General features: G+C 35.9%; 1 protein-coding gene across 4 annotated transcripts; it reads right to left on the bottom strand.

Annotated features, from left to right (window-relative positions):
• Positions 1–19,589: 19,589 nt before the first annotated feature.
• Positions 19,590–21,035, bottom strand: LOC144573443 (alcohol dehydrogenase 1-like). 4 transcript variants are annotated; one of them, XM_078323229.1, is made up of 4 exons: positions 20,910–20,996; positions 20,020–20,102; positions 19,862–19,937; positions 19,590–19,761 (listed from the first exon to the last, which is right to left on the bottom strand). In XM_078323229.1, exons 1-4 carry the CDS (start codon positions 20,944–20,946, stop codon positions 19,703–19,705), a joined length of 255 nt encoding a protein of 84 aa, XP_078179355.1. In that variant the 5' UTR covers positions 20,947–20,996; the 3' UTR covers positions 19,590–19,702. The 4 variants fall into 4 exon arrangements, 1 of the variants encoding a protein (XP_078179355.1); XR_013517969.1 differs by lacking the exon at positions 20,910–20,996 and adding an exon at positions 21,010–21,035 and having other exon boundaries at positions 19,663–19,937; XR_013517971.1 differs by lacking the exon at positions 20,910–20,996 and adding an exon at positions 21,010–21,035 and having other exon boundaries at positions 19,663–19,928.
• Positions 21,036–25,000: the final 3,965 nt, after the last annotated feature.

The raw sequence follows: 25,000 nt of genomic DNA, 5'->3' as shown, positions 1-25,000 counted from the left end.
CAAACCGGAAGGAAATCGTGATTGTTGCATGCGTGGCATTCCAAGAATACAGCCCACTTCAAAAATACCTCCATCTACATAAACAAAAGAACAATAAAGGTTGCGAGACATGACCACCTAAAAGAAACTATAACAAAGACCTATTAACTAAAACAAGTAACTGCTAAGTCAGCTTTGGCTGACTTCTACCGGTCAAGTACACCAAACAGCTAGAATGGCAAGAGATAAACCGTGCAACGAAAAAAAGAAAAGATATATTGTGAAGGAAACTTATCTTACAAACCAAACCGGAAGGAAATCGTGGTTGTTGCATGCGTTCCATTCCAAGAATGCTGCTCACTTCAAAAAAACCTCCATCTACATAAACAAAAGAATAATAAAGGTTGTGAGACATGACCACCTAAAAGAAACTATAACAAAGCCCTATCAACTGAAACAAGTAACCGCCAAGTCAGCTTTGGCTGACTTCTACAGGTCAAGTACACCGAACATCTAGAAGGGGAAGAAATAAACCGTGCAACAAAAAAAGAAATGATATATTGAGAAGGAAACTTATCTTACAAACCAAACCGGAAGGAAATCGTGATTGTTGCATGCGTGGCATTCCAAAAATACAGCCCACTTCAAAAAAACCTCCATCTACATAAACAAAAGAACAATAAAGGTTGCGAGACATGACCACCTAAAAGAAACTATAACAAAGACCTATCAACTAAAACAAGTAACTGCCAAGTCAGCTTTGGCTGACTTCTACCGGTCAAGTACACCAAACAGCTAGAAGGGGAAGGAATAACCGTGCAACAAAAAAAGAAAGCATATATTGTGAAGTTTCAAACCAAACCGGAAGGAAATCGTGGTTGTTGCATGCGTTCCATTCCAAGAATGCAGCTCACTTCAAAAAAACCTCCATCTACATAAACAAAAGAATAATAAAGGTTGTGAGATATGACCACCTAAAATAAACTATAACAAAGACCTATCAACTGAAACAAGTAACCGCCAAGTCAGCTTTGGCTGACTTCTACAGGTCAAGTACACCAAACATCTAGAATGGGAAGAAATAAACCGTGCAACAAAAAAAGAAATGATATATTGAGAAGGAAACTTATCTTACAAACCAAACCGGAAGGAAATCGTGGTTGTTTCATGCGTGTCATTCCAAGAATACAGCCCACTTCAAAAAAACTTCCATCTACATACAGAAAAGAACCATAAAGGTTGTGAGATATGATTACCTAAAAGAAACTATAACAAAGACCTATCAACTGAAACAAGTAATAGCCAAGTCAGCTTTGGATGACTTCTACCGGTCAAGTACACCAAACAGCTAGAAGGGCAAGAAATAAACCGTGCAACTAAAAAAGAAAGGATATATTGTGAATGAAACTTATTTTAGAAACAAAACCGGCAGGAAATCGTGATTGTTGCATTCGTGTCATTCCAAGAAAACAGCCCACTTCAAAAAAACCTCCATCTACATAAACAAAAGAACAATGAAGGTTGGGAGACATGACCACCTAAAAGAAACTATAACAAAGACCTATCAAATCAAACAAGTAACCGCCAAGTCAGCTTTGGCTGACTTCTACCAGTCAAGTACACCAAACAGCTAGAATGGAAAGAAACAAACCGTGCAACGAAAAAAAGAAAAGATATATTGTGAAGGAAACATATCTTACAAACCAAACCGGAAGGAAATCGTGGGTGTTGCATGCGTGTCATTCCAAGAATACAGCTCACCTCAAAAAAACCTCCATCTACATAAACAAAAGAACAATAAAGGTTGCGAGACATGACCACCTAAAAGAAGCTATAACAAAGACCTATCAACTCAAACTTGTAACCGCCAAGTCAGCTTTGGCTGACTTCTACTGGTTAAGTACACCAAACAGCAAGAAGGGGAACAAATAAACCGTGCAACAAAAAAAAAGGATATATTGAGAAGGAAACTTATCTTACAAACCAAACCGGAAGGAAATCGTGTTTGTTACATGCGTGTCATTCCAAGAATACAGCTCACTTCAAAAAAACCACCATCTACATAAACAAAAGAACTATAAAGGTTGTGAGACATGACCACCTAAAAGAAACTATAACAAAGACCTATCAACTCAAACTAGTAACCGCCAAGTCAGCTTTGACTGACTTATAACGGTCATGTACACCAAACAGCTAGAAGGGGAACAAATAAACTGTGCAACAAAAAAAGAAAGGATATATTGAGAAAGAAACTTATCTTACAAACCAAACCGGATGGAAATCGGGTTTGTTGCATGCGTGTCATTCGAAGAATACAACCCACTTCAAAAAAACCACCATCTACATAAACAAAAGAACAACAAAGGTTGCGAGACATGACCACCTAAAAGAAACTATAACAAAGACCTATCAACTCAAACTAGTAACTGCCAAGTCAGCTTTGGCTGACTTCTACCGGTCAAGTACACCAAACAGCTAGAAGGGGAACAAATAAACCGTGCAACAAAAAAAAAGGATATATTGAGAAAGAAACTTATCTTACAAACCAAACCGGAAGGAAATCATGTTTGTTGCATGCATGTCATTCCAAGAATACAGCCCACTTCAAAAAAACCACTATCTACATAAACAAAAGAACCATAAAGGTTGTGAGACATGACCACCTAAAAGAAACTATAACAAAGACCTATCAACTCAAACTAGTAACCGCCAAGTCAGCTTTGGCTGACTTCTACCGGTCAAGTACACCAAACAGCTAGAAGGGGAAGAAATAAACCGTGCAACGAAAAAAGAAAGGATATGCTGAGAAGGAAACTTATCTTACAAACCAAACCGGAAGGAAATCATGGTTGTTGCATGCCTGTCATTCCAAGAAAGCAGCCCACTTCATAAAAACCACCATCTACATAAACAAAAGAACCATAAAAGTTGTGAGATATGACCACCTAAAAGAAACAATAACAAAGACCTATCAACTGAAAAAAGTAACCACCAAGTCAGCTTTGGCTGACTTCTACAGGTCAAAGTACACCAAACAGCTAGAAGGGGAACAAATAAACCGTGCAACAAAAAAAGAAAGGATATACTGAGAAGGAAACTTATCTTACAAACCAAACCGGAAGGAAATCGTGTTTGTTGCATACGTGTCATTCCAAGAATACAGCTCACTTCAAAAAAACCACCATCTACATAAACAAAAGAACAATAAAGGTTGCGAGACATGACCACCTAAAAGAAACTATAACAAAGACCTATTAACTAAAACAAGTAACTGCCAAATCAGCTTTGGCTGACTTCTACAAGTCAAGTACACCAAACAGCTAGAATGGCAAGAAATAAACCGTCCAACGAAAAAAAGAAAAGATATATTGTGAAGGAAACTTATCTTACAAACCAAACCGGAAGGAAATCGTGGTTGTTGCATGCGTTCCATTCCAAGAATGCTGCTCACTTCAAAAAAACATCCATCTACATAAACAAAAGAATAATAAAGGTTGTGAGACATGACCACCTAAAAGAAACTATAACAAAGACCTATCAACTGAAACAAGTAACCGCCAAGTCAGCTTTGGCTGACTTCTACAGGTCAAGTACACCAAACATCTAGAAGGGGAAGAAATAAACCGTGCAACAAAAAAAGAAATGATATATTGAGAAGGAAACTTATCTTACAAACCAAACCGGAAGGAAATCGTGATTGTTGCATGCGTGGCATTCCAAGAATACAGCCCACTTCAAAAAAACCTCCATCTACATAAACAAAAGAACAATAAAGGTTGCGAGACATTACCACCTAAAAGAAACTATAACATAGACCTATCAACTAAAACAAGTAACTGCCAAGTCAGCTTTGGCTGACTTCTACCGGTCAAGTACACCAAACAGCTAGAAGGGGAACAAATAAACCGTGCAACAAAAAAAAAGGATATATTGAGAAGGAAACTTATCTTACAAACCAAACCGAAAGGAAATCGTGATTGTTGCATGCGTGGCATTCCAAGAATACAGCCCACTTCAAAAAAACCTCCATCTACATAAACAAAAGAACCATAAAGGTTGTGAGACATGACCACCTAAAAGAAACTATAACAAAGACCTATCAACTCAAACTAGTAACCGCCAAGTCAGCTTTGGCTAACTTCTTCCGGTCAAGTACACCAAACAGCTAGAAGGGGAAGAAATAAACCGTGCAACGAAAAAAGAAAGGATATACTGAGAATGAAACTTATCTTACAAACCAAACCGGAAGGAAATCATGGTTGTTGCATGCCTGTTATTCCAAGAAAGCAACCGACTTCAAAAAAACCTCCATCTACATAAACAAAAGAACCATAAAGGTTGTGAGATATGACCACCTAAAACAAACTATAACAAAGACCTATCAACTGATAAAAATAACCGCCAAGTCAACTTTGGCTGACTTCTATAGGTCAAGTACACCAAACAGCTAGAAGGGGAACAAATAAACCGTGCAACAAAAAAAGAAAGGATATATTGAGAGGGAAACTTATCTTACAAACCAAACCGGAAGGAAATCGTGGTTGTTTCATGCGTGCCATTCCAAGAATACAGTCCACTTCAAAAAAACCCCCATCTACATAAACAAAACAGCCATAAAGGTTGTGAGACATGACCACCTAAAAGAAACTATAACAAAGACCTATCAACTCAAACTAGTAACCGCCAAGTCAGCTTTGGCTGACTTCTACCGGTCAAGTACACCAAACAGCAAGAAGGGGAAGAAATAAACCGTGCAACGAAAAATAAGAGGATATACTGAGAAGGAAACTTATCTTACAAACCAAACCGGAAGGAAATCATGGCTGTTGCATGCCTGTTATTCCAAGAAAGCAGCCGACTTCAAAAAAACCTCCATCTACATAAACAAAAGAACCATAAAGGTTGTGAGATATGACCACCTAAAAGAAACTATAACAAAGACCTATCAACTCAAAAAAATAACCGCCAAGTCAACTTTGGCTGACTTCTATAGGTCAAGTACACCAAACAGCTAGAAGGGGAACAAATAAACCGTGCAACAAAAAAAGAAAGGATATATTGAGAGGGAAACTTATCTTACAAACCAAACCGGAAGGAAATCGTGGTTGTTGCATGCGTGCCATTCCAAGAATACAGCCCACTTCAAAAAAACCACCATCTACATAAACAAAAGAACCATAAAGGTTGTCAGACATGACTACCGAAAAGAAACTATAACAAAGATCTATCAACTAAAACAAGTAACCGCCAAGTCAGCTGTGGCTGACTTCTACCTGTCAAGTACACCAAACAGCTAGAAGGGGAAGAAATAACCGTGCAACAAAAAAAGAAAGGATATACTGAGAAGGAAACTTATCTTACAAACCAAACCGGAAGGAAATCGTGATTGTTGCATGCATGGCATTCCAAGAATACAGCCCACTTCAAAAATACATCCATCTACATAAACAAAAGAATAATAAAGGTTGCGAGACATGACCACCTAAAAGAAACTATAACAAAGACCTATTAACTAAAACAAGTAACTGCCAAATCAGCTTTGGCTGACTTCTACCGGTCAAGTACACCAAACAGCTAGAATGGCAAGAAATAAACCGTGCAACGAAAAAAAAAAAAGATATATTGTGAAGGAAACTTATCTTACAAACCAAACCGGAAGGAAATCGTGGTTGTTGCATGCGTTCCATTCCAAGAATGCTGCTCACTTCAAAAAAACCTCCATCTACATAAACAAAAGAATAATAAAGGTTGTGAGACATGACCACCTAAAAGAAACTATAACAAAGACCTATCAACTGAAACAAGTAACCGCCAAGTCAGCTTTGGCTGACTTCTACAGGTCAAGTACACCAAACATCTAGAAGGGGAAAGAAATAAACCGTGCAACAAAAAAAGAAATGATATATTGAGAAGAAAACTTATCTTACAAACCAAACCGGAAGGAAATCGTGATTGTTGCATGCGTGGCATTCCAAGAATACAGCCCACTTCAAAAAAACCTCCATCTACATAAACAAAAGAACTATAAAGGTTGCGAGACATTACCACCTAAAAGAAACTATAACAAAGACCTATCAACTAAAACAAGTAACTGCCAAGTCAGCTTTGGCTGACTTCTACCGGTCAAGTACACCAAACAGCTAGAAGGGGAAGAAATAACCGTGCAACAAAAAAAGAAAGAATATATTGTGAAGGAAACTTATCTTACAAACCAAACCGGAAGGAAATCGTGGTTGTTGCATGCGTTCCATTCCAAGAATGCAGCGCACTTCAAAAAAACCTCCATCTACATAACCAAAAGAATAATAAAGGTTGTGAGACATGACCACCTAAAAGAAATTATAACAAAGACCTATCAACTGAAACAAGTAACCGCCAAGTCAGCTTTGGCTGACTTCTACAGGTCAAGTACACCAAACATATAGAATGGGAAGAAATAAACCGTGCAACGAAAAAAAGAAAAGATATATTGTGAAGGAAACTTATCTTACAAACCAAACCGGAAGGAAATCGTGGTTGTTGCATGCGTTCCATTCCAAGAATGCTGCTCACTTCAAAAAAATCTCCATCTACATAAACAAAAGAATAATAAAGGTCGTGAGACATGACCACCTAAAAGAAACTATAACAAAGACCTATCAACTAAAACAAGTAACTGCCAAGTCAGCTTTGGCTGACTTCTACCGGTTAAGTACACCAAACAGCTAGAAGGGGAAGAAATAACCGTGCAACATAAAAAGAAAGGATATATTGTGAATGAAACTTATCTTACAAACCAAACCGGAAGGAAATCGTGGTTGTTGCATGCGTTCCATTCCAAAAATGCAGCTCACTTCAAAAAAACCTCCATCTACATAACCAAAAGAATAATAAAGGTTGTGAGACATGACCACCTAAAAGAAACTATAACAAAGACCTATTAACTAAAACAAGTAACTGCCAAATCAGCTTTGGCTGACTTCTACCGGTCAAGTACACCAAACAGCTAGAATGGCAAGAAATAAACCGTGCAACGAAAAAAAGAAAAGATATATTGTGAAGGAAACTTATCTTACAAACCAAACCGGAAGGAAATCGTGGTTGTTGCATGCGTTCCATTCCAAGAATGCAGCTCACTTCAAAAAAACCTCCATCTACATAACCAAAAGAATAATAAAGGTTGTGAGACATGACCACCTAAAAGAAACTATAACAAAGACCTATTAACTAAAACAAGTAACTGCCAAATCAACTTTGGCTGACTTCTACCGGTCAAGTACACCAAACAGCTAGAATGGCAAGAAATAAACCGTGCAACGAAAAAAAGAAAAGATATATTGTGAACGAAACTTCTCTTACAAACCAAACCGGAAGGAAATCGTGGTTGTTGCATGCGTTCCATTCCAAGAATGCTGCTCACTTCAAAAAAACCTCCATCTATATAAACAAAAGAATAATAAAGGTTGTGAGACATGACCACCTAAAAGAAACTATAACAAAGACCTATCAACTGAAACAAGTAACCGCCAAGTCAGCTGTGGCTGACTTCTACCTGTCAAGTACACCAAACAGCTAGAAGGGGAAGAAATAACCGTGCAACAAAAAAAGAAAGGATATACTGAGAAGGAAACTTATCTTACAAACAAAACCGGAAGGAAATCGTGGTTGTTGCATGCGTTCCATTCCAAGAATGCTGCTCACTTCAAAAAAACCTCCATCTACATAAACAAAAGAATAATAAAGGTAGTGAGACATGACCACCTAAAAGAAACTATAACAAAGACCTATCAACTGAAACAAGTAACCGCCAAGTCAGCTTTGGCTGACTTCTACAGGTCAAGTACACCAAACATCTAGAAGGGGAAGAAATAAACCGTGCAACAAAAAAAGAAATGATATATTGAGAAGGAAACTTATCTTACAAACCAAACCGAAAGGAAATCGTGATTGTTGCATGCGTGGCATTCCAAGAATACAGCCCACTTCAAAAAAACCTCCATCTACATAAACAAAAGAACAATAAAGGTTGTGAGACATGACCACCTAAAAGAAACTATAACAAAGACCTATCAACTAAAACAAGTAACTGCCAAGTCAGCTTTGGCTGACTTCTACCGGTCAAGTACACCAAACAGCTAGAAGGGGAAGAAATAACCGTGCAACAAAAAAAGAAAGGATATATTGTGAAGGAAACTTATCTTACAAACCAAACCGGAAGGAAATCGTGATTGTTGCATGCGTGGCATTCCAAGAATACAGCCCACTTCAAAAAAACCTCCATCTACATAAACAAAAGAACAATAAAGTTTGTGAGACATGACCACCTAAAAGAAACTATAACAAAGACCTATCAACTAAAACAAGTAACTGCTAAGTCAGCTTTGGCTGACTTCTACCGGTCAAGTACACCAAACAGCTAGAAGGGGAAGAAATAACCGTGCAACAAAAAAAGAAAGGATATATTGTGAAGGAAACTTATCTTACAACCCAAACCGGAAGGAAATCGTGATTGTTGCATGCGTTCCATTCCAAGAATGCAGCTCACTTCAAAAAAACCTCCATCTACATAACCAAAAGAATAATAAAGGTTGTGAGACATGACCACCTAAAAGAAACTATAACAAAGACCTATCAACTGAAAAAAGTAACCGCCAAGTCAGCTTTGGCTGACTTCTACAGGTCAAGTACACCAAACATCTAGAATGGGAAGAAATAAACCGTGCAACAAAAAAAGAAATGATATATTGAGAAGGAAACTTATCTTACAAACCAAACCGGAAGGAAATCGTAGTTGTTTCATGCGTGTCATTCCAAGAATACAGCCCACTTCAAAAAAACTTCCATCTACATAAAGAAAAGAACCATAAAGGTTGTGAGATATGATTACCTAAAAGAAACTATAACAAAGACCTATCAACTGAAACAAGTAACAGCCAAGTCAGCTTTGGCTGACTTCTACCGGTCAAGTACACCAAACAGCTAGAAGGGCAAGAAATAAACCGTGCAACTAAAAAAGAAAGGATATATTGTGAATGAAACTTATTTTAGAAACAAAACCGGAAGGAAATCGTGATTTTTGCATTCGTGTCATTCCAAGAAAGCAGCGCACTTCAAAAAAACCTCCATCTACATAAACAAAAGAACAATTAAGGTTGGGAGACATGACCACCTAAAAGAAACTATAACAAAGACCTATCAAATCAAACAAGTAACCGCCAAGTCAGCTTTGGCTGACTTCTACCAGTCAAGTACACCAAACAGCTAGAATGGAAAGAAATAAACCGTGCAACGAAAAAAAAGAAAAGATATATTGTGAAGGAAACTTATCTTACAAACCAAACCGGAAGGAAATCGTGGTTGTTGCATGCGTGTCATTCCAAGAATACAGCTCACCTCAAAAAAACCTCCATCTACATAAACAAAAGAACAATAAAGGTTGCGAGACATGACCACCTAAAAGAAACTATAACAAAGACCTATCGACTCAAACTTGTAACCGCCAAGTCAGCTTTGGCTGACTTCTACCGGTTAAGTACACCAAACAGCTAGAAGGGGAACAAATAAACCGTGCAACAAAAAAAAAGGATATATTGAGAAGGAAACTTATCTTACAAACCAAACCGGAAGGAAATCGTGTTTGTTGCATGCGTGCCATTCCAAGAATACAGCCCACTTCAAAAAAACCACCATCTACATAAACAAAAGAACCATAAAGGTTGTGAGACATGACCACCTAAAAGAAACTATAACAAAGACCTATCAACTCAAACTAGTAACCGCCAAGTCAGCTTTGGCTAACTTCTACCGGTCAAGTACACCAAACAGCTAGAAGGGGAAGAAATAAACCGTGCAACGAAAAAAGAAAGGATATACTGAGAATGAAACTTATCTTACAAACCAAACCGGAAGGAAATCATGGTTGTTGCATGCCTGTCATTCCAAGAAAGCAGCCGACTTCAAAAAAACCTCCATCTACATAAACAAAAGAACCATAAAGGTTGTGAGATATGACCACCTAAAAGAAACTATAACAAAGACCTATCAACTGAAAAAAATAACCGCCAAGTCAACTTTGGCTGACTTCTATAGGTCAAGTACACCAAACAGCTAGAAGGGGAACAAATAAACCGTGCAACAAAAAAAGAAATGATATATTGAGAGGGAAACTTATCTTACAAACCAAACCGGAAGGAAATCGTGGTTGTTTCATGCGTGCCATTCCAAGAATACAGTCCACTTCAAAAAAACCACCATCTACATAAACAAAACAGCCAGAAAGGTTGTGAGACATGACCACCTAAAAGAAACTATAACAAAGACCTATCAACTCAAACTAGTAACCGCCAAGTCAGCTTTGGCTGACTTCTACCGGTCAAGTACACCAAACAGCTAGAAGGGGAAGAAATAAACCGTGCAACGAAAAATAAGAGGATATACTGAGAAGGAAACTTATCTTACAAACCAAACCGGAAGGAAATCGTGGTTGTTGCATGCGTGTCATTTCAAGAATACAGCTCACCTCAAAAAAACCTCCATCTACATAAACAAAAGAACAATAAAGGTTGCGAGACATGACCACCTAAAAGAAACTATAACAAAGACCTATCGACTCAAACTTGTAACCGCCAAGTCAGCTTTGGCTGACTTCTACCGGTTAAGTACACCAAACAGCTAGAAGGGGAACAAATAAACCGTGCAACAAAAAAAAAGGATATATTGAGAAGGAAACTTATCTTACAAACCAAACCGGAAGGAAATCGTGTTTGTTTCATGCGTGTCATTCCAAGAATACAGCCCACTTCAAAAAAACCACCATCTACATAAACAAAAGAACCATAAAGGTTGTGAGACATGACCACCTAAAAGAAACTATAACAAAGACCTATCAACTCAAACTAGTAACCGCCAAGTCAGCTTTGGTTAACTTCTACCGGTCAAGTACACCAAACAGCTAGAAGGGGAAGAAATAAACCGTGCAACGAAAAAAGAAAGGATATACTGAGAATGAAACTTATCTTACAAACCAAACCGGAAGGAAATCATGGTTGTTGCATGCCTGTCATTCCAAGAAAGCAGCCGACTTCAAAAAAACCTCCATCTACATAAACAAAAGAACCATAAAGGTTGTGAGATATGACCACCTAAAAGAAACTATAACAAAGACCTATCAACTGAAAAAAATATCCGCCAAGTCAACTTTGGCTGATTTCTATAGGTCAAGTACACCAAACAGCTAGAAGGGGAACAAATAAACCGTGCAACAAAAAAAGAAAGGATATATTGAGAGGGAAACTTATCTTACAAACCAAACCGGAAGGAAATCGTGGTTCTTTCATGCGTGCCATTCCAAAAATACAGTCCACTTCAAAAAAACCACCATCTACATAAACAAAACAGCCCTAAAGGTTGTGAGACATGACCACCTAAAAGGAACTATAACAAAGACCTATCAACTCAAACTAGTAACCGCCAAGTCAGCTTTGGCTGACTTCTACCGGTCAAGTACACCAAACAGCTAAAAGGGGAAGAAATAAACCGTGCAACGAAAAATAAGAGGATATACTGAGAAGGAAACTTATCTTACAAACCAAACCGGAAGGAAATCATGGCTGTTGCATGCCTGTCATTCCAAGAAAGCAGCCGACTTCAAAAAAACCTCCATCTACATAAACAAAAGAACCATAAAGGTTGTGAGATATGACCACTTAAAAGAAACTATAACAAAGACCTATCAACTGAAAAAAGTAACCGCTAAGTCAGCTTTGGCTGACTTCTACAGGTCAAGTACACCAAACAGCTAGAAGGGGAACAAATAAACCGTGCAACAAAAAAAGAAAGGATATATTGAGAGGGAAACTTATCTTACAAACCAAACCGGAAGGAAATAGTGTTTGTTGCATGCGTGTCATTCCAAGAATACAGCTCACTTCAAAAAACCCACCATCTACATAAACAAAAGAACAATAAAGGTTGCGAGACATGACCACCTAAAAGAAACTATAACAAAGACCTATCAACTCAAACTAGTAACCGCCAAGTCAGCTTTGGCTGACTTCTACCGGTCAAGTACTCCAAACAGCTAGAAGGGGAACAAATAAACCATGCAACAAAAGAAAAGGATATATTGAGAAGGAAACTTATCTTACAAACCAAACCGTAAGGAAATCGTGATTGTTGCTTTCGTGTCAGTTCAAGAAAGCAACCCACTTCAAAAAAACCTCCATCTACATAAACAAAAGAACAATGAAGGTTGGGAGACATGACCACCTAAAATAAACTATAACAAAGACCTATCAAATAAAACAAGTAACTGCCAAGTCAGATTTGGCTGACTTCTACCGGTCAAGTACACCAAACAGCTAGAAGGGGAAGAAATAAACCGTGCAACAAAAAAGAAATGATATATTGAGAAGGAACTTATCTTACAAACCAAACCGGAAGGAAATCGTGTTTGTTGCATGCGTGTCATTCCAAGAATACAGCCCACTTCAAAAAAACCACCATCTACATAAACAAAAGAACAATAAAGGTTGCGAGACATGACCACCTAAAAGAAACTATAACAAAGACCTATCAACTCAAACTAGTAACCGCCAAGTCAGCTTTGGCTGACTTCAACCGGTCAAGTACACCAGACAGCTAGAAGGGGAAGAAATAAACCATGCAACGAAAAAAGAAAGGATATACTGAGAAGGAAACTTATCTTACAAACCAAACCGGATGGAAATCGTGGTTGTTGCATGCGTGCCATTCCAAGAAAGCAGCCCACTTCAAGAAATGCTCCATCTACATAAACAAAAGAACAATAAAGGTTGGGAGATATAACCACCTAAAAGAAACTATAACAAAAACCTATCAAATAAAACAAGTAACCGCCAAGTCAGCTTTGGCTGACTTCTACCGGTCAAGTACACCAAACAGCGAGAAGGGAAAGAAATAAACCGTGCAATAAAAAAAGAAAGGATATACTGAGAATGAAACTTATCTTACAAACCAAACTGGAAGGAAATCGTGGTTGTTGCATGCGTGCCATTCCAAAAATACAGCCCACTTCAAAAAAACCACCATCTACATAAACAAAAGAACAATAAAGGTTGCGAGACATTACCACCTAAAAGAAACTATAACAAAGACCTATCAACTCAAACTAGTAACCGCCAAGTCAGTTTTGGCTGACTTCTACAGGTCAAGTACACCAAACAGCTAGAAGGGGAACAAATAAACCGTGCAACGAAAAAAGAAATGATATATTGAGAAGGAAACTTATTTTACATACCAAACCGGAAGGAAATCGTGGTTGTTTCCTGCGTGCCATTCCAAGAATACAGCCCAATTCAAAAAAACTTCCATCTACATAAAGAAAAGAACCATAAAGTTTGTGAGATATGACTACCTAAAAAATACTATAACAAAGACCTATCAACTGAAACAAGTAACCGCCAAGTCAGCTTTGGCTGACTTCTACCGGTCAAGTACACCAAACAGCTAGAAGGGCAAGAAATAAACCGTGCAACAAAAAAAGAAAGGATATATTGTGAATGAAACTTATTTTAGATACAAAACCGGAAGGAAATCGTGATTGTTGCTTTCGTGTCAGTTCAAGAAAGCAACCCACTTCAAAAAAACCTCCATCTACATAAACAAAAGAACAATGAAGGTTGGGAGACATGACCACCTAAAATAAACTATAACAAAGACCTATCAAATAAAACAAGTAACTGCCAAGTCAGATTTGGCTGACTTCTACCGGTCAAGTACACCAAACAGCTAGAAGGGGAAGAAATAAACCGTGCAACAAAAAAAGAAAGGATATACTGAGAAAGAAACTTATCTTACAAACCAAACCGGAAGGAAATCGTGGTTGTTTCATGCGTGCCATTCCAAGAATACAGCCCACTTCAAAAAAACTTCCATCTACACAAAGAAAAGAACCATAAAGGTTGTGAGATATGACTACCTAAAAGAAACTATAACAAAGACCTATCAACTGAAACAAGTAACCGCCAAGTCAGCTTTGGCTGACTTCTACCACTCAAGTACACCAAACAGCTAGAAGGGCAAGAAATAAACTGTGCAACAAAAAAAGAAATGATATATTGGGAATGAAACTTATTTTAGAAACAAAACCGGAAGGAAATCGTGATTGTTGCATGCGTGTCATTCCAAGAATACAGCCCACTTCAAAAAAACCACCATCTACATAAACAAAAGAACAATAAAGGTTGCGAGACATGACCCCCTAAAAGAAACTATAACAAAGACCAATCAACTCAAACTAGTAACCGCCAAGTCAGCTTTGGCTGACTTCAACCGGTCAAGTACACCAGACAGCTAGAAGGGGAAGAAATAAACCGTGCAACGAAAAAAGAAAGGATATACTGAGAAGGAAACTTATCTTACAAACCAAACCGGATGGAAATCGTGGTTGTTGCATGCGTGCCAATCCAAGAAAGCAGCCCACTTCAAGAAATGCTCCATCTACATAAACAAAAGAACAATAAAGGTTGGGAGATATAACCACCTAAAAGAAACTATAACAAAAACCTATCAAATAAAACAAGTAACCGCCAAGTCAGCTTTGGCTGACTTCTACCGGTCAAGTACACCAAACAGCTAGAAGGGAAAGAAATAAACCGTGCAACAAAAAAAGAAAGGATATAATGAGAATGAAACTTATCTTACAAACCAAACTGGAAGGAAATCGTGGTTGTTGCATGCGTGTCATTCCAAGAATACATCTCACTTCAAAAAAACCACCATCTACATAAACAATGCATGCGTGCCATTCTAAGAATACAGCCCACTTCAAAAAAACCTCCATCTACATAAACAAAAGAACAATAAAGTTTGCGAGACATGACCTCCTAAAAGAAAGTATAACAAAGACCTATTAACTCAAACTAGTAACCGCCAAGTCAGCTTTGGCTGACTTCTACCGATCAAGTACACCAAACAGCTAGAAGGGGAACAAATAAACCGTGCAACAAAAAAAGAAAGGATATATTGAGAAGGAAACTTATCTTACAAACCAAACCGGAAAGAAGTCGTAGTTGTTGCATGCGTGCCATTTTGAGAAACCAGCCCACTTCAGGAAAAGCTTCATCTACATAACAATAAAACAACTCAAATATCGGTACTAAACAAGAGTAAAGGTTGTGAGATCTGACCAACTAAAAAAAAATATAAGATAGACCTATCAGCTCAAATAAGTTACGGTCAAGTCATCTTTGGCTGACTTCTACCGGTTAGATACACGAAACAACCAGAAGGAAAAGAATTAAGCCGTGCAACAAAAAAAGAAATGCTATATTGTCAGTAAAAAATACAAAGATACGAACCATTTTTATTTGATATAAGGAACATAGAAGTTGTACTACCTCCAACAGCAAAGTTTTTACGGACTGTATAATGCTCAGTACCAGTATTATGGGGGTGTCACCTGTTGCAAGAAGTTCGAAGCTGACTCCTAATCTTGCCATGACTAACTTCTCATATAAAGGCAAGAGGTGATAGATTCGACAAATTAGAGAAACATTTTTCTTGTTAATTTTTATATTCATGCAAACCTAATATAGCTTTGTAAACAATGCAATTGATGTTCCACCATCTAGTTACCATTACATTTAAAAAAAAATTGAGCTGGGCAATTAGGGGTGCTAATGAGCGGAAACTCGTTCAAAACTTGGCCCGACGCATTCATTCTTTCATTAAAACCTGACTCGGCTCAGTCCATTGGACTCTTTAAGCTCAGCCCGAACTCGACTCAAACTCAATTAATTGTAGTATATTTGAAAGACATGTTTAAAAATTCGGTAACATAATTTATAACAGCAAACTGAACAAATAAGTTGAGCTATTCTAGATACTAAACAAATTCGGTAACATAATTTATAACAGTATACTAAACTAATAATTTATAACAGTAAACTAAACTAAAAATTCGGTAACATAATTTATAACATAAATCCAAAAACAACAAATAAGTTCAAATTATAATAGTAAACTAAACAATCCATGAATTCAAAAACAACAAATAACCAGAATTCAAAATGGTATATGGCCCAATTAGATACATTCTTCATATTACAAATCAAATGTTAATTAAAATCCATGAGAATCAACATGCTCAAATTTCCTAACAGTCATAAGACTAATGATGTCCCTGACAGTTGCAAATAAGACTTATCAAGAAAATTAAAGTAAAAAAATATTAAAGTACAGTTCAACAAGAAAATAAAAAAATAAAAAACTGACCTTCAAAAGAAACTTGTGTGAATCAGCAGCTGTCTTGATCCAGTGGTGTAATCCGAATGGTCAAGGGAATAAGACAACCCAGTTGCAGCTGGAGGGTCCAAGTAGATTATACTAGATACCTGACAACACACAAAATATTATACAATTACTCAATAAAATGAAAAATAAAAAAAATATATGAGGAAGCATGCATGAATTACCCCTAAATGAAGATCAGGGTAGGTTAGTTGGCAAACCAACCAACCAGTATAAAATTGTCTAAAACAAGACTGGGTTAAATAAATAGCATCTGACATATTTACAGGAGATACCAGATTATGAATTTGTCATAGCCAACAAGTGTAAAACTAACATTTCATATGCACAATTGTTCATTAAGCTCCTCCATATACTGTCACAATTACAAGTTATACACACCATGCCTAATATAAATATATATACATATTAGAGTACTAGCTACTTACTGACAAGCTTAACTGACTAACCTGTAACTGAAATAGGACCAAAAGCACAAATTTACAAACACCATGCACTAACAAATTAATACATCTTTATTAACCATAAACAAAGTAAAGAGCAAAATATATGGTAGTCTCAAATTTACATATGCTACGTGTAAAAGTAAAACAAACTAGGTACAAATTGATGGGATTATCTGCTTTCATGGTACCACTGATACACTATAATCAAAATACACTGTAGCATTTAATAATTAAAACAAACAGTTTTGCTTGTAAGTAACCTTTTGATAAGAGAGAGAGTATTTCAGAGAACAAAAGTTTTGTTTGTCAGTAACCTTTCAAACCATGATAAAATACAGAAAATTTGAGCTTTGCAAATTGGACCTTGAGATGTTTGTAGCTCAGATGGTATGAACTGAATATAGACTAGTTTCTATTTTATCCTAGAAAGAATTTACAAAGCAATAGGAAAACATGGAGGGAAGTCACACCTACTTGATTATCTGCAATGCTATCATTGAAGCTATTCTTGTCTGGAGCTGCAAAGGGAAACAGTGACATGTAAGAATCAGAAAAAAAAAGTATCTATAATTCTCATTTTGTCTTTGACTGTTTGCATATCAAATTCGTATTTACATGAGGAAATCAAACTGCTTGTATCTTGATTATGTTTTCTTGTACATATGATTTACTTGAGAGAAAAATTATTTACAAAAAACAGAAAGAAGTGCACCTCTTTGTGCCAACACTTTCTTCTTTTCCTTCAACTACAGAGAGGTTCTCTCTTTCTCCAACTCACTCTATAAAAAAAATTTGATTTCTTCAATTGTGAGACAACTTTATTTTTTTAATCAAAATGAGCATTGTTTTTTCATGAGACTGTAGGTCAAACTTCGAAAAAAGACAAGTTAATTACCATGCCCCAATAAAAAAACAGACATTAAACAAAAATAAGGAAAGAGAAGAGGGCATTAGCACTAACTTGCCAGTTAATACATACCAGCCTTTGCTGGAGTCCGTATCCTCTGAGATATCTCAACTTTTGCGTGACCGACGTGTCCGGTGCCTATTTGGGGGTGTTGTAGGGGGTCAGTATTATGTGTGCTTTGAGATTCGTGTAGAACATATTTAAACAGTTGGGATTTTCCATAAAGTCACACAAAGTTTGAGATATCTCAGAGGATACAAAATCCCTTTGCTGGTACAGTACAAAAGTATCAAAAATACAGAATAACTTAAAATTGGTTACCATTCTATTCCAAATACATACAGATATTTTTTAATTCAAAACATACATTTTTTGTGTTAAGTTTATCTTTTGCTTACCAGTATCATGGATATCAGTGCCAGTATCACAAAAAGATAGAATCGGACTGGTACTCGATAGTTTCAAAATGTGGCAGTAAATGATAAATCACTGTATTGGATCAGTACCAGTATCATGGTTTAACAAAACCCATTAATCACTTAAAAACCTTGAACCTAATTGTAATTTAAGAAAACCTACAAAATAAAATCAGTACCAGTATCATGGTATACTATCCAATTTAAGCAGCTCAGAGAAAGAGAGAGGAGAGAGAGAGAGCACCTGAGAGGAGAGAAGATCGAAACTGGAGAGCAACGGAGCGAGAGAGTGACGAAACTGGAGAGCAAGAAAGCAAGAGCTCTGCTTCGATAGGGAGAAGCGAAATGGGAAGCTTGGCTCGGATCAGATCGACTCGCTAAAGGAAACGGAGATTTATTTTAAGTTCAAGCCGAGTTCATCTGTCTATAATTCAAAAGTTAGATTTACCATTTGAACATTTTGCATGCTCATGCATTGAATAGATCAGTCGAGTATGTGGCTCGTTCATACAGCATTCACAATACACCAAGAATGTGATGTTGAGCATGACAGATCCAAGCAAACTAGTTTTGGGTACAAAACAAGATTGAACAATGAATTTCAAAACAGTATAAAACAAAGATAGAATGCGTACATTTGGTGCCATGATCAAACCCCAGCCAGTATAACATTTCACAATGCTAATGAACCACATATCATGTGGCAATGACCTGCCTACTTTTAACACAACGTTGTCAGGACCCAGATTATATTGTCGTGCCATTTCATTATCTGTAATCAAAGTCTACTAATTTAATTGCAAAATCTTCAGACTAACTAAAACAGCTGGAAGGACATTTCTTTCTGAGAAGGATCGAAAGGGGGAAGAATCGTCGGAGCGAATTTGTGAGTGTGTCAAAGATTCATTCATTTCTTGGATAAAGTTCCCTCACCATACCTTGATTTTTCACTAAGCTTTACTCAAAGACATCAAGCTAATCCTATCAGGAGTCTACGCACGTAATTGGTAATATTTTTAATTAATGCAATTGTGCATAAACACGTGCAAGTAGACTTGAGAACAGGGATTACCTGATCAAGCTGCCCGAGACGGGTTAGGATACAGTCAGCTTCAGCCTCGTCATGGTTAGGCCGATGCAATCCCAAGCTCCTTTCTCATTCGATCCTGGAGAAGCTGCTTCAAAGTTTCAGCTGAGCACACAATGTTCAGTGCAGAGTTAGGATCCCTCATTCCATTATTCTCTACAACCTGCCCATCACAACAACACAAATTGAAATTCAGCCCACTTTCCAATAAATCAAATTCTTCAACTTCCTTTCTTGATTTTTTTTCTTTGTTTTTTCTTGTGGCAGAGTTAGTAAATTTTTCTTCCAACTTTTGGTATAAAAAAAAAAGTATTTTTCGTGAAAAATATAGAGCGAAAGAAAATAAAGTAGCATGTGTAATGTTGAGAACTAACTTAATTCAGAACTCATAGGTTATGGTGGTAAACAGGAAAACCAATCATTTTTGTTTATTGTTTTTGCTTGGTCATACATAGGGCACTATATTTTCAAATAGCTATATACAACTTGCATATATTTTAAGTTTAAGATGATTTTACAACAATTAAATAAGATTAATTTGAAACTGTAATAAACATGCTTTAATATTGTACTTACTTTTGCTATATGGTTGGTATTGTCAGTAGCACAATTGGCATTGTTTTTCTGATACAATTTCCTCTAAATTTGTTCTTGCCCCTGTGCATAGTGAAAGGGACAATTGTGCAAATCAAGAATCAAACCAGGTGAACTGAAGATCTTATATTGGATTCTAGAGACGTACCAAAAAAATTCTTACATAGGTCAAATTTGTTTGGCTTCAAATCAACAACAATGATGCACAAAGCTCCTGCCAGCCTAACTCCCTGGACAGCCTAATTACCCAAATAAATCGCTCCATACTGAAGCTCAACTTTTAACAACTCATTGAAAAAAGAAAGTGAAGAATGTACTTACCACCAAGGCAACAGTTACCAGAACACAAATTACCACAGTAAAACCCTTTAGTGGTCTTGCAACATTACAAGTACCATGAAGACCTAAATAACCAGAAAAAACAAAATAGAAATCAGATCAATTAACTATAATATCATAAAAAAATAAAAACAACTTACTTTTTACTATTTTTTTTATAAAGAAGGCATAACTTACTATTTACTAATGGCATCCAAGAACTAAAAGAACTCTGGCACTAAATTTTAGCATCTAGATATTACTCAATTGAGTTTGTTCATCAGTTGCAAGTGTGTGAACCATTACAATTGACAGTTTTCTCAAATTGGAAAAATAAAAGAACAAATAAGATAGCAATGAATTACTAAAAGTAATCTAATTGAAATAAGAAATAGTAATTCCGATTACCTTTGAAATTTATCAATGTGAAACATGTGTATGTGACAGTTGAGTCCAATAAAGGTGCTAGATGAGGGTTGATCAAGTTTCAGTCAAGAAAGTCACCATAGAAGAGACGACAGCTTTTATTAGGCCTGAAATTTGGAAAGGGCGAAGAGAGTATCATCAATAAAATGATTGGAACACTATACTTTTGGAGAGGGACTACAGTATCCATGTTCATTTATATGATAATATCCTGATTAACTGATTAAGGCAATAAAGGGAAATTTGAAAGAGTACAGTGTCCATTTTCTCTTTGTAAATTTGGTAAACACACATAGCAGGACTATGCCGTATAAGAGTATGCATCTTGATATGATTACGTGTTTGAGTACATTAGTATTGCACAATGATATAACCTATTAGGTACCAAAACAACTATAATAATAATATCATAAAAAGATAATAAGAACTTACTTTTTACTAACTTTTTTTTATAAATACGGCTATACTATTTACTAATGACATCCAAGAATCCCCAATATCCATTTCTTATCCATAAACCATCAACAATGGAAATCAAAATAGCTTGAAGCTACATCAGATACTTACCGGTCTTTTTGCCACAGCTCAGAACATCAGGAGCAATGTTGGGAGATTCAGCTCAGGACTTAGCTTACAACCAACCTTCTTGTTTCAGGTCTGACCATCACCTATGCTTTGAGAAGGCAACAACTCTTTTCAAGTTGATATCATTCTTCATTGCTTTTGTCAGTAGCCCAATAAATAGCTCTGGCTGAGGAATCAACATAAACATTGAAAATCATAAACTAAAGTTTACAAAATACAATTAAGAACAAGTGCGTGAGAGCAGGCAAAAGAAAGGGAGAGAGAGAACCTTGGAAGAAGTTAGTGCAGCTGGAATAAGAAGCTTTGCATACAGAGCACGGTAAAACCGTTCACTGGCTATTTAGTTTTTTGAAGAGATCTAGTACAGAAGCATCAAAGCTTGGACACCCACATTGAAATTCACCAAATGAACCTTCAAAAAAGGAATAGCAAAATCATACGTTAACACTTAAAAATTTTACATAATATAGGAGCAGTTGGGTATTGTTACCTAACTTCCACAAAATTACATTTAGTGCCTAATAATTGCTTCATGTTTGCATCACAAATATTTGAAGTTTTATGCAGACTGTTTTGGGAATCATATTTTAAAGCTCATTTTATGTACTTGTGAGAAATATCTTCCAATATACCTAATACAAGGATTCCAAAAAGTAATTTGTTGTTTTATAAGACATTTTAATTGCTAAAATAAACTAATTCATTCTCCAGAAAAGGAATAGCACAGTTGCATAGATTGAACTAATAAAAGAACATATTATTTCAGAAGATCAACTAACCAATTGAAAGAGGATAGGTGTTTGAACTTATAATATATCATCAGCTTCATCACTTGAAACAAAGGGAAAAGTTCTGTTCACCCCCTGCAAATATAACAAACAATAAGCATAATAAGCACAGTATTGCTATACACATGGAAGAGCAGTGCTTCCTCTTCCCTGCTTTTTGAATGGCTATATCAAACTTGAGGGAAGTGCATTATATTGAATAACTTGTTGCATTATCAAATTTAATACATGAATACCTATCAGGTGCACGTACATATCATCCAGTTAGGTGAGAATATTATTTCAGGTTTTTTTATAGTTTTCATCTCTATAGTCAGGTCAGATGCAACATGTTACAGATATAAACAAAATAATTACAATAATTGAAAAAACCACACTAATTATAAAAAACCTGCTGACTTGTCATGACTATCTTCATCTGAATGGGTTTGTTGTCGTGCTGGTCATCAGCTTGGAGTGTGCATTTTGTTTAACCTACAAAAGTTATTTTAACATAATAAAAACAACTCTTTGATAAAAAAAAAACAACTCCATGTGGTTATTTTAAAGAGTGCAGGATTGAAATATCTATTACACTGTGAGAGAAGAAGTAAGAGACCATATTGCCCCTCAGATGATACGATTTGTTGAAGACAAGTATTTCTGACTTTATTAATACATTTCTTAGTCCACGTATATAAAATACTAATTAAAAAATGGACAATTTACTTAATTAGTTCTGACTTTTTAGCAGCCCTACTTACAGCTAGTATGCTAACAGTACAAAGAAACACACAAAATCAAAACCATACAAATAACAACTTGGGAAAAAAAAAACTAAGAAACTAATTAACTAACCGTATAGAGTAGAAGAGCGGCACGGGTGGAGTCGTGGAGTAGCTCTCTTATACGAAATATAAGGAAAATCATATCCTCAAAATAAAAAAATATCACAAATCAGCAAGTACTTTATGGAACATTTTATATAAATTGTTACTCAACTGTGTGTAATCGGACTTGACTGAACTACACATGTAATAATCACAGGAACGAATCCACTCAGGGCAATATTTTTTTTTTGTTGTTCATAGCCCGTAGGCACAACCTTTTACCAGTACATAGTTCAGTGATGTCTAGTACATTTGTATTAATGGAACATCTACTGGTAATTGGAATCTAAGCTGGAATCTTCAAGGAAGAGAGGATATGTGTATCCAATGTATGATAATCGATGAAATCTAGCCCGGTTAGCTAATAGATTGGCTCTGTGGTTCTCCTCTCTAGAAATGTGAACACAGCTGAAGTTGGGGTTTCTGAAACCACAGAGCTGTATCCAATGTATGATATTCGATGAAATCCATCCCAAAAAGACATTAAACTTGACAAAAAAGGTTCTGGGAAATGGAAGCACAAGGGAAGGAGAACCACAGAGCTGTGTATAATCAGCCTTAAACAAAAGAAAGACAATATTAAGTTCGTACTGCCTTCATCCACAGAGCTTTTAATGACAGTATACTATGATCGATTTCAGCATATGACACCTACACAAAGTAAAAAAATCTCGAAAAAGCATAAAAATTCGATAAAAAAAGAAACGCCAAAATAGACTATAGTAGAAGTGCAGCGATAAAACAGATCTACTGGAAAATAATTTTCAGTATCAAGAAATACAACGGAAATGAAATATAGTGAGAGAACAAACATAAATCTAAACCAATACCTACATTTTGTATTCTTAATATCTTTCTTGCCGGATCTGGTCTTCCGTTGAACAGAGCGTCGGTGAGCCGCAGCGTCGGATGGCTCACTGCAGCTGAGAAATCGAGGCGCGGTAGAACAAGAATTTGGAAAAGGGCAAGGGAAAATGTGGATTTGGGGAAGGGACAAGGACAGGAGAGTGGTAGCTTGTTTAACACGACTAGTGAGTCGGTCTCTTATTGGGAAATATGATAAGTGAAATTATTTTTTAATTAATGAGCAGTGAAAAAAAAAAAGATACGGAGAACTTTCTTTTGCCGTGAAAAGATACGGCGAGATATCGAATTAGCATTGTCTGAGGTACCTCGTATCTATCGTTAATTTTTGAAAAAATCCTAACTGTTCAAATACGTTCTTGACGAATCTCAAAGCTGAAATGATACTGGCTACTTCCCAAATAGAAATTGGACACATCGGTCGCACAAAATATGAGGTATCTCAGAGGATACGCACTCGAGATACTTCGGAGATTTAATTTTATGCATTACGAATATTTAAATTAAATATTCATCTTTGTACAAGTATACTGTTTGACTCTTAAGTAAGTAAATAGCTGATGATATTTTTAAGATAGTACATCAATCCTAAAAAAAATTTATAAAGTGAGATGAACACGTATTTTTTTCATTTAACTGGTTTATTTTTATTTTTATTTTTTTTAAATTGTGGAGCAATTAAAATTTGTTAAACAAAATAAGTACGAAGGAACTTCTAAAGTAGCTATTAAGTAAATATAAATATTATTAAAGAACAAAGTATTTATCAAACAATAAATGGAGACCTCCATTTCATTCCCTACTGGAGGAACAATAGCTTAGTTTCATTCTTCTTGGAAGAATTATTTTCTGTTTCTGTCACTAATTTCTAATTGAAAATTGAATATGCTACCTTAAATTTCTGTCACTAAGTTCTACCGAGAAATAAAAATAGAATATGCCACCTTAAATTGAAAATTGGAAAGAAAAAACTATTATATATATTAGCTGAGGGAGGGGCTCCAATTTCTAATTGAGCTGTTAAATAATAAAATTTAAAATAAAAATGATAAATCTAAACAGTTGATCCTCTTCAATTTCATGAGCATTGTATTTTTAATAAAAAATACTGTGAATTTTTTAATTAATTTATATTAGATCAAGTGATCAATCTAGTTAATTTTGATAAATTAATTTTAATGCGTTTATTTTTTGACAAATTGGTATAGTATAGATTAAATTCAAAATATCATAACATTTTATATGGACACATCTCTCGTTAGAACGAAGAAAATTTATGGTTCCAATTTGATATGTAACTTTTAAAATTTTGAAATATAGATAAATAATTTAGGTTGTGGCATTTTGTAGTGGATAAAAAAAAATGCTATTGGAATCCTTCTCAGATAAACAAATATTTATATAGTGTAGGTGTAAGTAGAGATGGAAATGATTTTGAATTATAAAAGCTGA

This window comes from Carex rostrata, chromosome 21 (genome assembly GCF_964058835.1).
Source record: "Carex rostrata chromosome 21, lpCarRost1.2, whole genome shotgun sequence".
Taxonomy (NCBI): Eukaryota; Viridiplantae; Streptophyta; class Magnoliopsida; order Poales; family Cyperaceae; genus Carex; species Carex rostrata.
Note: the sequence above shows the minus strand (reverse complement) of the source record. Positions and strands in the feature narration are given on the sequence as shown.

Bases quoted from the DNA above. Each gene is read 5' to 3' on its own strand.
- LOC144573443 (XM_078323229.1), bottom strand. From the start codon at position 20,946: ATGGATATTGGGGATTCTTGGATGTCATTAGTAAATA. The intron at 20,103-20,909 runs GTATAGCCGTAT...CTGGTTATTTAG, and splicing joins TTGGATGTCATTAGTAAATA to GTCTTCATGGTACTTGTAAT. The intron at 19,762-19,861 runs GTAAGAATTTTT...CACTATGCACAG, and splicing joins GCCAAACAAATTTGACCTAT to GGGCAAGAACAAATTTAGAG.